Here is a 13,661-nt window from a genome sequence, read left to right on the forward strand (position 1 = left end):
CTACAACGTGTGCCTCAGAGTAACTGACACGCTCCTCATTGACTTGTCCCAGGGTGCCAAGAGAAGTTTACATTTTAAGACCTTATTTTGATGATGATTTAGTTATGAACCTTTCCCATGGTAGCACCAGATCAAAAAAAAAAAAAAACTCAGGGATCCAGGGAAAGAACAAGATCCCTTGGAGGTACTGCTGAAATCAGCTTGGTTGTCTGTGCAGGAGTTACCTGCTCCTGTTCTCCAAGAGATCAAAGTTCCCAAATTAGTCTTTGCACTGTGAGAGATGGCCTGGTAGCAGGTGGCTGTTTTTAAAGTTGCTCACTGGTGAATGAGGTGTGCTTGTGCTCCCAAGTGGAAAATGGGGTCAGCCTTGGATGCCACAGTAAGTGGAAGCTACAAAACCTGTTTCATGCAGGCTGCAGGACCCAGCCGTGTCACACTAACACCAGTGCCCTGAGCTATCAAAGGCTTTTGCAGCCGGTGCCAGGAATGCAGGTTATACTGCTAGACTTAAAGCTTATGCAAAGTCGTTTTGTCCCTTTAGTTACACGGGATATCAACCTGCACGCTTCAGGGCATGAGCTGATTGCCTTCGGGGGTCAGCGAGGAACGCTTCCCTCTCTGCGAGCGCCGCGCACAATTAGCTGGGGGCACTCCCAGGGCTTTGTTGCTTTCCTGCTGCATCAGGCAAATTTAGGTGAGCGCTGCAGAAGGGCCTCACACCTGATGGGTCACAAATCAGGATGGGCTTGACAGCCCTCACTTCTCTTTGCAGTGATCGGTTCGCAACACAGTGGAGCATAAAGCCCTTGTGTGAGTGGTGCAGCACTGGAGAGAGTGTGAAAGGAGCCGAAGGGAGAGTTTACTACAGGAACATATCTCATGTTGTGTAGAAAAAGATGTTATAGGTGGCTTTGGGGCACGCAAAGTGCTGGTCTCCAAGCACTTGAGGCAAAGAAAGATCTGTACTTTCCTTCCCTCTGTGGACCAGCAAGCAGACAGGCACCAGTGCTGAGTTTTCTTTGCAAGTGTTTGATCCTAGTGTGATACTTTAATTCTTCCCTTCTGCTTCTTATCTGATGAGTGTTGTGAGATCCGCCTTGGTCTTGTTCTGATAGATTTCTCTAACCTGAGTCAGAACAACATTTAAGTGTGCCATTTCACATTTCATACCATGTGTATTTCTGAAAGGTTGCCTCAATGCAAGTCTGAGTAAAAAAGTTTACGCAGCTGAATTGTACAACCTGCTGCAGCAGAGCCCTTTGGATTGCTCTTTGGCTAAGCCAGGCACACTTAACAACACAATACCTTATGGCAGGCACATTTCTACTACAGTATCTTGCTAAGCACAAGTGTAACTAAAAGTGAAAAAAAAAGTGAGAAGACCATTATCTGAAGACAGTCTTTGGCATGGTTGCTTCATATATGTGAAAATAAAGGCCAAAGTTTTGTTCTCACTTGCATCCATCATGCAGCTTTATGCCTTTGATGGGAATAGTTTGGTGAAAATAGTTTCTCTTCAGGTAATATGAAAGAACCAAATGCAAACTTTTGTCTTAGGGTTCTGTACCAAACCCACTGGATCCATAAATGCCCAAGTGCTTTCCTCTTCTATTCTGACTGACTTGATACTGTCTAAATCTGCATTTGATTTCTCCTGCATTTCACCAATACCAACTATTAATCAAAGCATTACTTAGAAAAACTCCTAAACCCAGATTGAAATAAAAATGCAAAGGATGATAGTTCTGGGAAAGGTTGGAAATAGTAATTTAAAGGTGTTTTCCATGGTTTCAGGGAAGTGTAAAGTGTTGGGTTTTTTTTTTTTTTTTTTTTTTTTTTTCATTGAAGCTATTTCACTGTAACTTTTCTTTTGGAGCAAATCATTAAGGTAAAAATGTCCTCTTAAAACATGTTTGTCATGCAATGGTCACATCATGGCCAGTCATTCCCCTCTTTTTTTTTTTTTTTTGTTTGTTCTGGGATCCATGCCAAGTGCTAAGCCAGAAAACCTTGTTATATTAATTATGAAGAAAAAACATGTTTTATTAAAAACTAGCCTGCTGAATATTCTGTCGTGCTGCTTTTCAGTGACAGCAGAATTGCTTTTGCATTTTAGCAATGTTAATGACTTTTCAGGGATGTGGAGAGATAGGCACTGTATTTTCCACAGCAATATTTAGAGCAAAGTCTGGTTAGAATTGCCAAAGCTAATGAATCAGTCCAGCACTTAGAAGTAGTTAGGAAAAACCTATACAAGTCTTCATGTTGTCTAAAACTGCACAGAGTGAGAATTAACACAACCATTTCATGATGAGCTTATTCTTATTAGATTGGGCTCCCACAAAGTCTACAAAACTGGCATTGAACCACCCTAGAACTGATCCCCCCAGTAAGCTGCCACATGCACTAGTGGATCAAGTGTGCCATATCTGCTGCTCTCAGTGATAGCCCTGATGATGCACTGGTTAATACATATCCTATTGTGTTACAAGAATCACTGATTTCAAATTAACCAAGGTCTTCAACAACATCCATAGCCTATTAAACCCCTGCAAGATATGTTGTTTTTTTCCCAAAGGACTCAATTTAAACTTATCAACATCTGAAATTTTGCAAGGCATTTCAGTAAGTATGAAACTGCAGATAGAGGAACCATCATTAGCAAAGCAGAGGTTGGAAAGAACCTCAGATTCCTTCATGAGAAAATCTATTTCATCACAGTGCTTGGAGAAACAAAACAAACGTTTTTAACACTGACTTTTAAATTTGCTTTGGTTACAAGTCATTCATTCTGTCTTCTTTAAAGGGAAGGTTAATAGATTTGGGAAATCAAGCTTTGCTAATGCAGGACTCTGGCTATTTCTAGCTGTGTTGAGTATTTTGCTATCAACTTTCCTTCCACACTAACAGCAATGAAAATTCAGCCATCCAAAACATATGGCTGGCATAAATTTTGCCTTTGATTAAAGAGCTCGAAAAACTGCCAAGTCAGTGCATCCCCCTGACCTCTTTAACCTGACACCTAGTCCCTTCAGCATGGAGATGAGCACCCTGTGCTGCAAGTTCAGTGGTCTGGAGCACCTCTGAGGGCTCAAGTCCGAGAGAGTGACTGCACTCCCTACCACACACCCCTGGGAGTGGAATGGCCACTTAAAGCACCCAGATGGGCCATTCCTTGTCACTGCAGGTATATGCTTCAAAAAACCATAGCTCTTCCCTCTCATGCAGCATTCACTTGGGCACCTCAGTGTCCTAAATGCTCCAGCTGCCCAGGAAGGGCCCAGCAAAGGGGCAGAGCTGGCATGTGGCAAGATAAAGAATATAAACCCATACTCACGCACAAATGTATGTTCCCAAGGACAACAGCCAGAGGAAGAACTTGAAGAGCCAAAGCACTGTTGACCATCCTTACACCTGTTTTTTTTTCCTTGAAATCAGCTTTTTCTGCTTGCCTGTGTTGTTTTTTTTTTTTTTTATCCCAGACAAGTCACAATCATTCAAGGGTGAGCTAATTCAGTGCAAATAATTAACCGTGCTTCAAATATTGTTTAATGTTCAACAGAGTGCCGAGATCAAATGAACGTCTCCTGTCCAGATAATCCTTGCATTGACTGCTGACAAATGTTTCAAATCAGTAAGTATCAAAGATGGGAATAGTATAAATTAGCAATGAAACAAAGTATTTCCCTTGCATTAGAATTCTTTTTCCCTAATTATTGTCAGTTTTTAAAGAGCATGAATCAGACTCACTTCTCTCTCTTCCACTTGGTGAGATCTAGTTACAAAATGTAAGGCTTTAAAAACATGAACGTGTGTTTGTTTGCTGGATTTTAAGCATCAGGCTTCATGCTCTCAAGTATTTGGCCACACCATTGGGGACAGTTTTAGTTTTTAATAATAAAATCTGAAATTCTTGAATAACCCCCAGCCTCCAGAAGCTGAAACATTTGTAGCAGCCGAGGAAATCACAATATTATTGCAAGAATAGATAACCCTCTGTTGCAGAAATGCTGACAAACTTTCACTGATCAGATCTTGTTTGTGCTACACGGAATGAAAACAAGTGAAAAGATAGATCCTTTTCCCCAGATAGCTTACAGCCTGGGTAGGAAGAAGGGGAGAAGAGGGGGATAGAAATTTAGATATGCTAATTATGCCACACATGCATAATTTAAGCAGGTGCCTACAAGCAAAACGTGTTTGAGATTTAGTGTGTTGGTGGCCACACGTACAAGTTTAAGAGATTCCAGATTCTTTAACTAGTTAGAAAGACAGCAAGATAAAAGGAGTTAGATAACACATGACTTTATGTAATGTGTCCTTGAGTAAGCTGATTTGCACTGAATTTTAATAGAGCCCTGATTCATCAAATCTCAAACAGAATTAAGGTATGGACTGGATCCTAATAACATCATGCTTTATCTCCATGAAAGATAAATTAAAGGATGCAAAACTGCTATTGACAAACATTGATTATATGTACTTTGATGGACTTTGAAGTTGTGCCAGATGCATCTTGTCAGCCTCCAAAGTTTTCTTTTAAACCTCATTGCATAAGGCTTTTACTTTTTAATTATTTTTTCCCTTCAGCCTCTTTGATCAAGGAAAAATGTAGATCATATTTGCGTGATGCTGTTTCCTATGCATTTTATTTAGATATGCCCTGGTGCACAACTCATGATATGTAAAAAGTGTTACATGGCTCAGAGTCATCACAGCCTGTTATCCTGGATGCTATTTAACACTCAGCTGACCACCTCAAGCTGCTGAGTAAAATCTCTCTGTGTGCAGAGGGCTAGCAGAACGCTCATATCTTTTTGTGCCGCATAGATCTACAGAATAAGACACAAGTAACAGGGTTTCTCTTTGTTCCCAGGGAAATTCTGGCTGGTGAGAATGTTCTATGGATCTATTTCATTCTGCCTCAACTTCTGTGGCAAAAGGATCCTCATGTCAGATCCTAGGGAAAGGGAAATTTGCTTGCAAATTCTGTTGATTTTAGAAGAAGGAGTAAAGCCTAAAAAAATGAAACTCCTTCATCCTCTTTCTTGTATGCAGAAATGCTTTGTCAGTAGGGAGCTTTAAGACACTGAGAAGAAGATTTGGAGTAATTTTGATTCTTAAAAGCTCTAAAACCACACATGTCATCTTGCTGTCCTTGTCTGTCAGGATATGGCCAGCACTTTCAGAGCATGGGAGTGCCTAAAGTATGTTGCTGTGCATTGTAAAAGGCTTCAAAGGTGGATTTGGATGCAGATGTTCTCTTTTTTGGGGGAATGGAGCCATTTCCTAAGTTTCCAAGCCATCTTAGTCCTGACAGCTTGACCATTGGACATGAAACACTTCTCTGACAGTCTAGGTGTTTTCAAATAAGAAATATGGATAAAAATCAGAGGATTGGTATAAAATCTTTCTAAATTGATAATAAATAGATATAAATAACTGTTTCAAGTACTGGATAAGAACCTAGTGGGCTGGGAGTTTCCTACACATAGCTGTCTATACTGCCTTGAACAAATGATTTGCTCTCAGAATTCCTTCACTTCCCATCTAAAGAGTGTGGGTAGTGACTTCTTTCACTATGTGTTGCCTGATTAGGTAACAAACTCTTCCTGCTTAGTATTTTTCCTTATATTAACAAGTAGCTCCAGGCACAAGAGGTGCTCTGTCTTGGCTGTGATATTTAGTATATGAAAAAAAAGGAAAGAATGACCTAAAAGATTATGGTCTCAATGTTGGGGTTTTTTCCCTGAATTACTAGTAAGGACTGTACTCTAGAATACTTGAGTATTATTTCTTGGTTTGTGTTTTGTGTGTGTGTATGTGTTTTTGTTTTTTTTTTCCCAAAAAAGGGGAATTTCCACTGGAAAAAAACTCCTTCAACATTTTTATGCTACTGTGCACAACACTTGAATTCCAAACCTGTATTTCAAGCCCTTCAAACTCTTCTCCATTCTCCAACACAATTCTGTGCTGGATCTGCCTACATGTGTCTGGTGTGTGTGTATTATTACAGCATCACAGAATCACAGAATTGTCAGGGCTGGAAGAGACCTCAAGGATCACCTAGTTCCAACCCTCCTGTCATAGGCAGGGACACTTTCCACTTGACCAGGTTGCTCACAGCCACATCCAGCCTGACCTTAAAAATTTTCAGGGATGGAGCTTCTACCACCTCCCTGGGCAACCTGTTCCAGTGTCTCACCACCTCATGGTGAAGAACTTCTTCCTGATATCTAATCTAAATCTACCACCCCCTCCCCCCTAGCTTGGATCCAGTGTCAGATGCACCAACTGTAGATCTAGTTATTAACAACAGAAGAAACAAATCACCACAGCTGTGGGAGAGAAAACTCCTAAGGCAACAGAAAAATAAAAGCATCTACTATGCAACTTTAATAAAAATAGTGGTTCCAGAAATACTTGCCCCTATCAGCTATCAACACTATGCCCACAAAAGTATAAGCCCAGTCTCCTTGAGGGTCAGGACATCTGTCTTTAGACTCAACAGCAGTGCCATGGAACATGCAAAGGTTGATGCTTTTTGACTTTGACCTTTTCCACTGCTACCATTTTGTGGATTTCTTTAATTAACCTAATAACTCAAAAGCCTTATAGATGTTTGTGCTTCCTTTTTAATGTTCCCTTCTCTTCCCTTAAATATAAGCTTTTATCAAATGACAAATGAAAATAAGAAAGCAGAAGTCCTGTTATTCCTCTTCATACAGGAGGACCAGAGTTGAGTGAGAGTATAGGGAATTGGCTTTTAATATAAAACCTGGGAAGGGGAGGAGGGGTATTCTCTTTGTGAAATTCGTGTTGGTGCAGAAAGCCAGCATGAAGTCCAGACACCACTTAAATCAACATTTAAAGTGTTGTGGTTGCATTTTGTCTCATATTGCTCTCTAGCAGCACATTCCCAGCGATGGTTTCAATTCTTGGGCTCAGATCAAAAGCACAGTAAAAATTTAAAGACAAGCAAACAAACAAACCCCACAATAAGTGCAGGCAGCAAAAAGTTCAGTTGGACAAGCAAAAGGGCTCTTCCCTCATCCTTGCCAGAAGTAACTCTTCAAAGACTTTGTGCAAGCTCAAAGCTAGTGCAACAAAAGGCTCAGCTAGTTAGAGGCAATCCTACTCCAGTGGTACACACCAAGAGCAGCAACCTCTCTCTGATGCTGAGTTCGTACCAGACTCTTCCTCTAAAGGTACATAAACACTGCTGAGTCCTTGAAGAACAACCTGCCATGGTGGAGCTCTGTTTCTGTCCTCAGTCAAAGACTGGTCTATGCCCTGGGCAAAAGATTTTCTGTCCCCTTATGGCCCTTTGGGTGTTCTTTTAAATCTTTCCTGTGACAGCTGCAGATATCCTTGTTGGCTCTGCAGATTTCAGAGCCTATTTTTGTGTCTTGGAGCTGTCTGTTAAAAGCATTAAAACTGTAATGTGGTGGACAAGGGAAGAGAGTTTTGCTTTCAAGCTGAAAAACATGCATCAAAGCTCCTGTAGTAAATTTACAGAGTATTAAAACCAAACAAAATCTGACCGTAGGGTAACATAATTTTGTGAAAGATGAGATGGCCTACCTCAAAGTTTGCAGTTAATGTGCACATCTCTCATTTAACCTGCCTAGGCTATAAATCCCAAGGGCCAAATTCTGTCCAGCCATCCTAAAACAAAGATATTTTTACACTGCAAAGATACAGCTAATACAGGCTCTCTGCTCTGGTTACCAAATGCCTCCTCCACAGGCTTTGTTGGTCCTTCTCCAAATAAAGTGCAGAGCAGAGAGCATCAGCCTGAAGGAACACACACAAGCTGTGTCCCTATAATACAGTCTTAGATGAGGGAGTTTGTCAGAGGTGGTATCAAAGTCAGGGGACAACTAGGAAGAGCTGACAGTGCCATCTTGCTGCTCTGTGGGGGGCTCTGAAAGGTGCAGCATTTGGCTTTTAACCTGACAGCAGAAGTACAGAAAAGAGAGAAGAAGCTGTAAAAGCAAAGAACAAATGATGCTGCTGGACCTGAAGAAGCCTGACAGTAGATCCTGGCACTGTGTCCATGAGGATTTTCTTCACCAGGGTGTGAGGAGCAGCAGCACAGAGAGATGGCTGTGCTCAGCCAGGGACAAGGCAGCTGCTTGCACAGAGGTATGAAGACCTGCCTCGAGCTGGTCAGAGCCAGGCACTTCTAAAACATGTCAAATAGCAGCTGGCAAGACAACTGAAGGTAGGAGCCTCTGCTGCTTTCCTGAAACCTGGCTCTTGTAGTACAGTAGCACAGACCAGCTGCTCTGGGCTGTGCTCCATGGCCCAGTCTGAGGCTAACCTTGGCCCACAAACTCACAAGCTGCAGAGGATTGAGAGGAGAAAAAATGAAGCCAGACAGAGGTGTGTGGGCTTTCAGGGAGACTCCATCTCCTTTCTGTACTGTGAGGCAGGCACAGGCCCTGCAGACACCTAGGGCTGCAAAGCTGGCATGGTTGCAGCCCCAAAGTGACTCCAGAACATTGCTTCTGCAATCATGAGCATTGCCCAGTTGCAGCAGTTCTCACAGACCTTGGTACTACTGTAGCCAGTATCTCTGTCTCTTTTGCTTTCAAATAGCAGGGTAACTTACACCACTTTCATTACTAGTTTATTTTTACAATCCCCAAACAAGCCACATGTAATGAACATCATGGTAATGCCTTTTTTTCCAGTTCAAGAAAGAAAGCCATAATGAAGCTTGATCCCCTTGCTATTTTGCATGTAGAGGTCAGGACAAACTAGGAAACACTTGGATTTTAAAAAAAGAATGTGTCTTGAAAATACATGATTGTAATTTTTGGATGATTATTTTTTTTCCCTCATTCACCAAGGGAATGAGGGAAAGTCCAACAGACCTTTAAACAGGAGTCACAAATGGCTCAGTGGGACAGTGAGATATCATCTGTTCCCAGGAGGGGAATCCAAAAGTAACACAGTAATACATAGACTAAATGTCTGGGAATTCTTTGGCAGAATAAGTTAGTATGTTATTCAGTTAAATGTCTAAATGACTAAAATAACAGAGACAACTTCAGGTGCAAGGATGAATAAATGTTATGAGTACAGCTATGCAGTTCTGATAGAGCCAGCAATTCTTGCCTGAGTGTTATGCAACTACTTTACTCTCTTTAGGTGTTTGCTTTTCCTTGTGCAGCACTCTGACTACAATACACAAAAGATTTTAATGTATTTACTGGTGGTCAGTACTACACATTGACAGAGTTAGCCATCTGAATGGCCAGCTGAAAGGCTGCACAACAGAACCAGCACACGGTTGTAGCCCCTGTCTCACCTCCTTGGTTCTCAGATGTGGAGATGATGAAATGTGTAATAGCTTCAGTACTTATGTCCTGTTTGTCTTGGCTTCATGTTTAACTTGGCTGGCTTAGTGTGATCAGCAGGGCCAATATGGCTGAGCAGAAAAACATTGATTTCATTTCAAGCCAAGCTTCCCCAGGTTACAATTCCTCTTTTTGATTCATCATCTTAGATCTATACTTTGGCCCTGGATTTTCTTTCTGAAAAACTATTTTTCTATGGACGCTGATCCAGTATTCATGCTCATTTTTCACATAGTTGAAGTCAAACAAGCTTTTTTTTTTAATTTAAGTCTCTGAAACTTATAACAGAAGCAGTGTGACACTGTTTGCAGTTTCCTTCAGCTAGCAGTGGCAACCAAAAGTAAAATTGATCATGGTTTTTATGAGACTGTCTGGGATAAGAAAGCTGTCTCTTGAGCAGCAATGCCAAATGGGAGATGTGGATTGATGAATGCAGGGCTAACAGCTTGTAAATTAGTCACCAGAATTGTGAGCAGATCCTAAGGGGTCTGGTATTCCTCTCCCACTGAATTGCCCTTTACCTTCCTTTTAAGACCCTAACCACTATTCCTTCTCCTTGTTTGTGGCACTCAGTGCTATTTACCTGCTTTCCTCTGCTTCAGTTTAACCAGCCCTTTTTTGATTAGGTTGCTCTCAAATCTCTTTGTTCCCTTTTCCACTCTCCACTTTCTGTTCTTCCCACTACAACCAAACAAGCCACCTTGCAGGTTTTGAAGTTACACTGCTGGCAGATAACAGGAGCCAAACCCAGCCAAAGTGATGGGAGCAAGATGCTTGCAGCCCAGAGAATCACTGTGCCCACACCACCAGCACAACCTCTGAAGACCCACACTTGGAATGGGCAGACCCAGCAACACAAAAAAATCAGAGTCTGGAGTTCATAAAGGAAAATGTGGACACTGTCCAGGGAGGTTTCCCTCATTATCAGCCAACCACTATATCAGCTCTCTGGAAAGTCAGTGTGGTTTTCCTGCTTTGGAGTTCTAAATCAAAACCTGAATATTTTTAAGGCTGGAAAACTTTGGTATGAGCCTAGCATCATAATGTTTTATGACAGCAGTAGTCAACTCCCTCCTCCCCTAACCCTTGGTAGTAACATGGACCTCCTGGTTGGCAATCTTCCTGTGATGCACCATGGTCTCCCAGAAAGCAGAGAAGAGTAAGACTCACCATATTTCTATGAAAGGCTTCACAATAAAGATATTAGTGAATAATATGGCTGTTGTTGAAAAGAATTTTCTGAGAAGAATTTGATGTTTTGTGTGGAAAGCAGCACATTGCACACAGTAGGTTTGATGGGCACCTAACTTTTCACTGTAAATTTTGGCTATTTGAGGTGCTGGTGTGGGCAGCAGCCTCTATTAGTGTTTACATTACAAGTAACTACAGTAATGTTAGAATCATCCCTAAGCCATGCATTGCAAAATTGAATAGTTTATTGTGGAACCTCATTCAAATGTTCTCCAAAGTGGAACTGGTTGCTGAACTCTGGTTGCTCAGCTCTGTAATGACATCCTGAAGCCAGCAAAACAACCACGTCTGTGGTTGGGCTGTGCTTAGAGTTAACACAATTTTTAAAACATAGATTTATGTCATCCTCTCCCTTTCCTATGGTACTTTCCATAAGCACAAAGGTTTGTCCACTCTGACACCCATTCCCAGTCATTCCTCTCCTCTCCCCTAGCACCCTTTCTGCACAGCCCTCACCACACAGTACATAGCTGTGCTACAGCAGCTGCACCTCTGAGCTTCTCTTCTTCTCATGCCCCACATGTTTTTCTGAAGTGGGCCTGTTTGCTGGCCTGGCTCAAGAAATCACAGAATCACAGAATTGTTGAGGCTGGAGTAGACCTCTGAGAATATCAAGTCTGTCAAATGGGTAATTGGAGGCAACAGCTCCCAGAGGAAACCTCTCATGTATTGTCCTTGCCTATGTTAGTGCTTTCACTGATCACTTAATTGATTAGAAACCAAGAATTTGAAGGGAATGATTCCCATGCAGGAAAGAACTTTCACACTATGCACAGGATGCTTTGGAAGAAGAGCCTCCAAGCAGGAGGACAAGGTGGAAAACCCAGGTACCCTGGCTGCTGAAGCTGAGGTTCCCATGGGAGAACTGGCTAACTCCTCATTTTGTGTCCAGCAGGGGATCTGACAGACAGGCACTGCCCATAAAGCCCTTCAGTCTGCACATTCTGGGATTATCCCTCCAACAACCCTCCCCACATACTTGGTGTTAAAATAAATTCCTGGGGAAAAATAAAGAGTGTCTGAAGTTGCTTTTTCCTTCTTTGTCCTTCCCTCCCCAAGCAGATGTAGCCACTCCACAGCCCACACTTGCAAACTTTTTCTTCTGGGAGATTCTCTTACTCTAAAACAGCATCATTGAATTTTGCTTAGTTAAAGCAAGATGGCTCATGTCAGAAAATGTTTGCTAGATTGGATCTCATTTTGTAACATTTCCCCTCAAAGAATCATTCAATGATGCATCTTAGAATCAGATTCCAGAGAGGGAACTAAAAGAAACATCAATAAATTAAAAAAAAAAAGAAAGAAACTGTGAGGAAACTATATATAGAACAGGCCAATATGAATTAAACAACATCCTAGAAATCTTCACACAATAATTGATTTGCTCATTTGTACTTCTTTCTATTCTTTAATCTTTCAGCAGGGCTTCAATCCTCCCCCCATTGCTTTTTTAATATTCTCTGTTCATCTGTTGTCTACAATATTGTTTCTGATCTCTCTCATTCCATCAATCATCTATAAAAAGAGACTAGTCCACACACTCTGGTCTCCAATCCTAATGACTGTAAAGAACTAATCACCTAAACTGAGTGATGTTCATTGTTGTAAGTGTCTCTTTGATTTATTAAACATCTCTGTTATAAATTCCTGCATGTTTTGCAAATAGTTTCCTAGAACCTGTATGAAGGCACTTTGAAATCCTAAAACTATCTGCTTATGGGATTTTTTGGTTCATCTAATAAAGGGATTCTTATCATGGCAAAAAAATGAGCTTTTACTTAACTGAAGGGACTACCCCATTCCAAATTCAGGTCAGATCCTCAGTTTGAGCTTCCTCAGAATACACAGCAAGCTTACAAAGACCACTCATATACCCTTTAGATTAATGTGAAAATGCTGTGTGCATCACTTCAGCATGTCTGCCTGCTGATGGAGAGCCATAGACACTATGGAAATGCCCCTAATGATGGCATTTCCCCCAGCTGTCACTTCCACACACTGTTGCCATCTCTTCAGCTGAACAAGGAGACTTCCAACTTGATTAAGTAAAGTTCAAGAGCTGAGTATGTTCACATTCTGTCCTAGTCAAAATGATATATTCAGCACTGTGGCATCAGTGTGCAACTATTCCTCACAGTGATGAGGTTTGATTTGAATGCTGAAGCTGGGTTCTTTGACCATACATTAACAGTGAGGCCACCAAATCCCCACCATAGGATCTGAGTGTTACCAAATGTGGGGATTGTCAAAGGGTTGAAAAATCCAGGTTCTGCCAAGCACGTCAAGGATTGCCTCCCCATCTAGCCTGGTCTCAGCTGAAAGATGACCAAATGATCCTTGGGGCCCCTTCCAACTTGGCATTGTGTGATTCTGTGAAAGAAAGAGATCCTAGGGACAGAGGAGAACTCAACACAAGCAAGGAATGTCTGAAGATAGTATGAGGTTTAAAAAGAGTCTGACATGATCTTCTCATGAGCTGTGAAAATGGGAACTAAGGAAAATATTATATGGGCACAGTTGTTGACTGAACCACACTTGTGGGACAACACTCAGAGTTGGAGGACCAGTTTGATGGCCAAATCCTCTCTGTATCTGTCTTAGGAATTGTACCATGCATGCTTTTGTCACTGGCACCTTAGGGTACAGGGCCAGAAAGGAAAGGTATAAAATGCTTAAACGCTGCCATTCTGTGAAGGATTCTTTGCCAATAAGAAGTTTACAAATTCTGTGCTTCTTTTCCATACTGGATTTGCAGAGAAGGTTGAATACCTGCTAAAAATACGTGCATATTCCTTAATGTTCACCACAGTCCCTGCTAATGAACCAGCTGCTCTTACAGAAAGGTGAACTTCATGCATTGATTGCCTGAGTACCTCATACTAAGTAGAAAAGAGGTTAATAATCTTATTATTAAGGAAACATCATGGAAACTCATAAATATAGATTCAACAGTTAACATCATAAATCTGTGAAAACCCTTTTTTCAGCACAGTATGGGCATAGTGATGCTGGCAGGCAAAAGAAGTGTGTGTGTGTGGGTGG

General features: G+C 41.5%; 1 protein-coding gene across 1 annotated transcript in view; it reads right to left on the minus strand.

Moving 5' to 3' along the window:
• HABP2 (hyaluronan binding protein 2) overlaps window positions 1-12,980 on the minus strand; it is a 34,150-nt gene extending 21,170 nt beyond the window's left edge. The window contains 1 exon segment of the mRNA XM_054382333.1: window positions 12,831-12,980. Within this exon segment, the coding sequence (XP_054238308.1) occupies window positions 12,831-12,980 (150 nt within the window).
• Between the last annotated feature and the right edge of the window lie 681 nt (window positions 12,981-13,661).

This window comes from Indicator indicator, chromosome 7, assembly GCF_027791375.1.
Source record: "Indicator indicator isolate 239-I01 chromosome 7, UM_Iind_1.1, whole genome shotgun sequence".
Lineage (NCBI taxonomy): Eukaryota > Metazoa > Chordata > Aves > Piciformes > Indicatoridae > Indicator > Indicator indicator.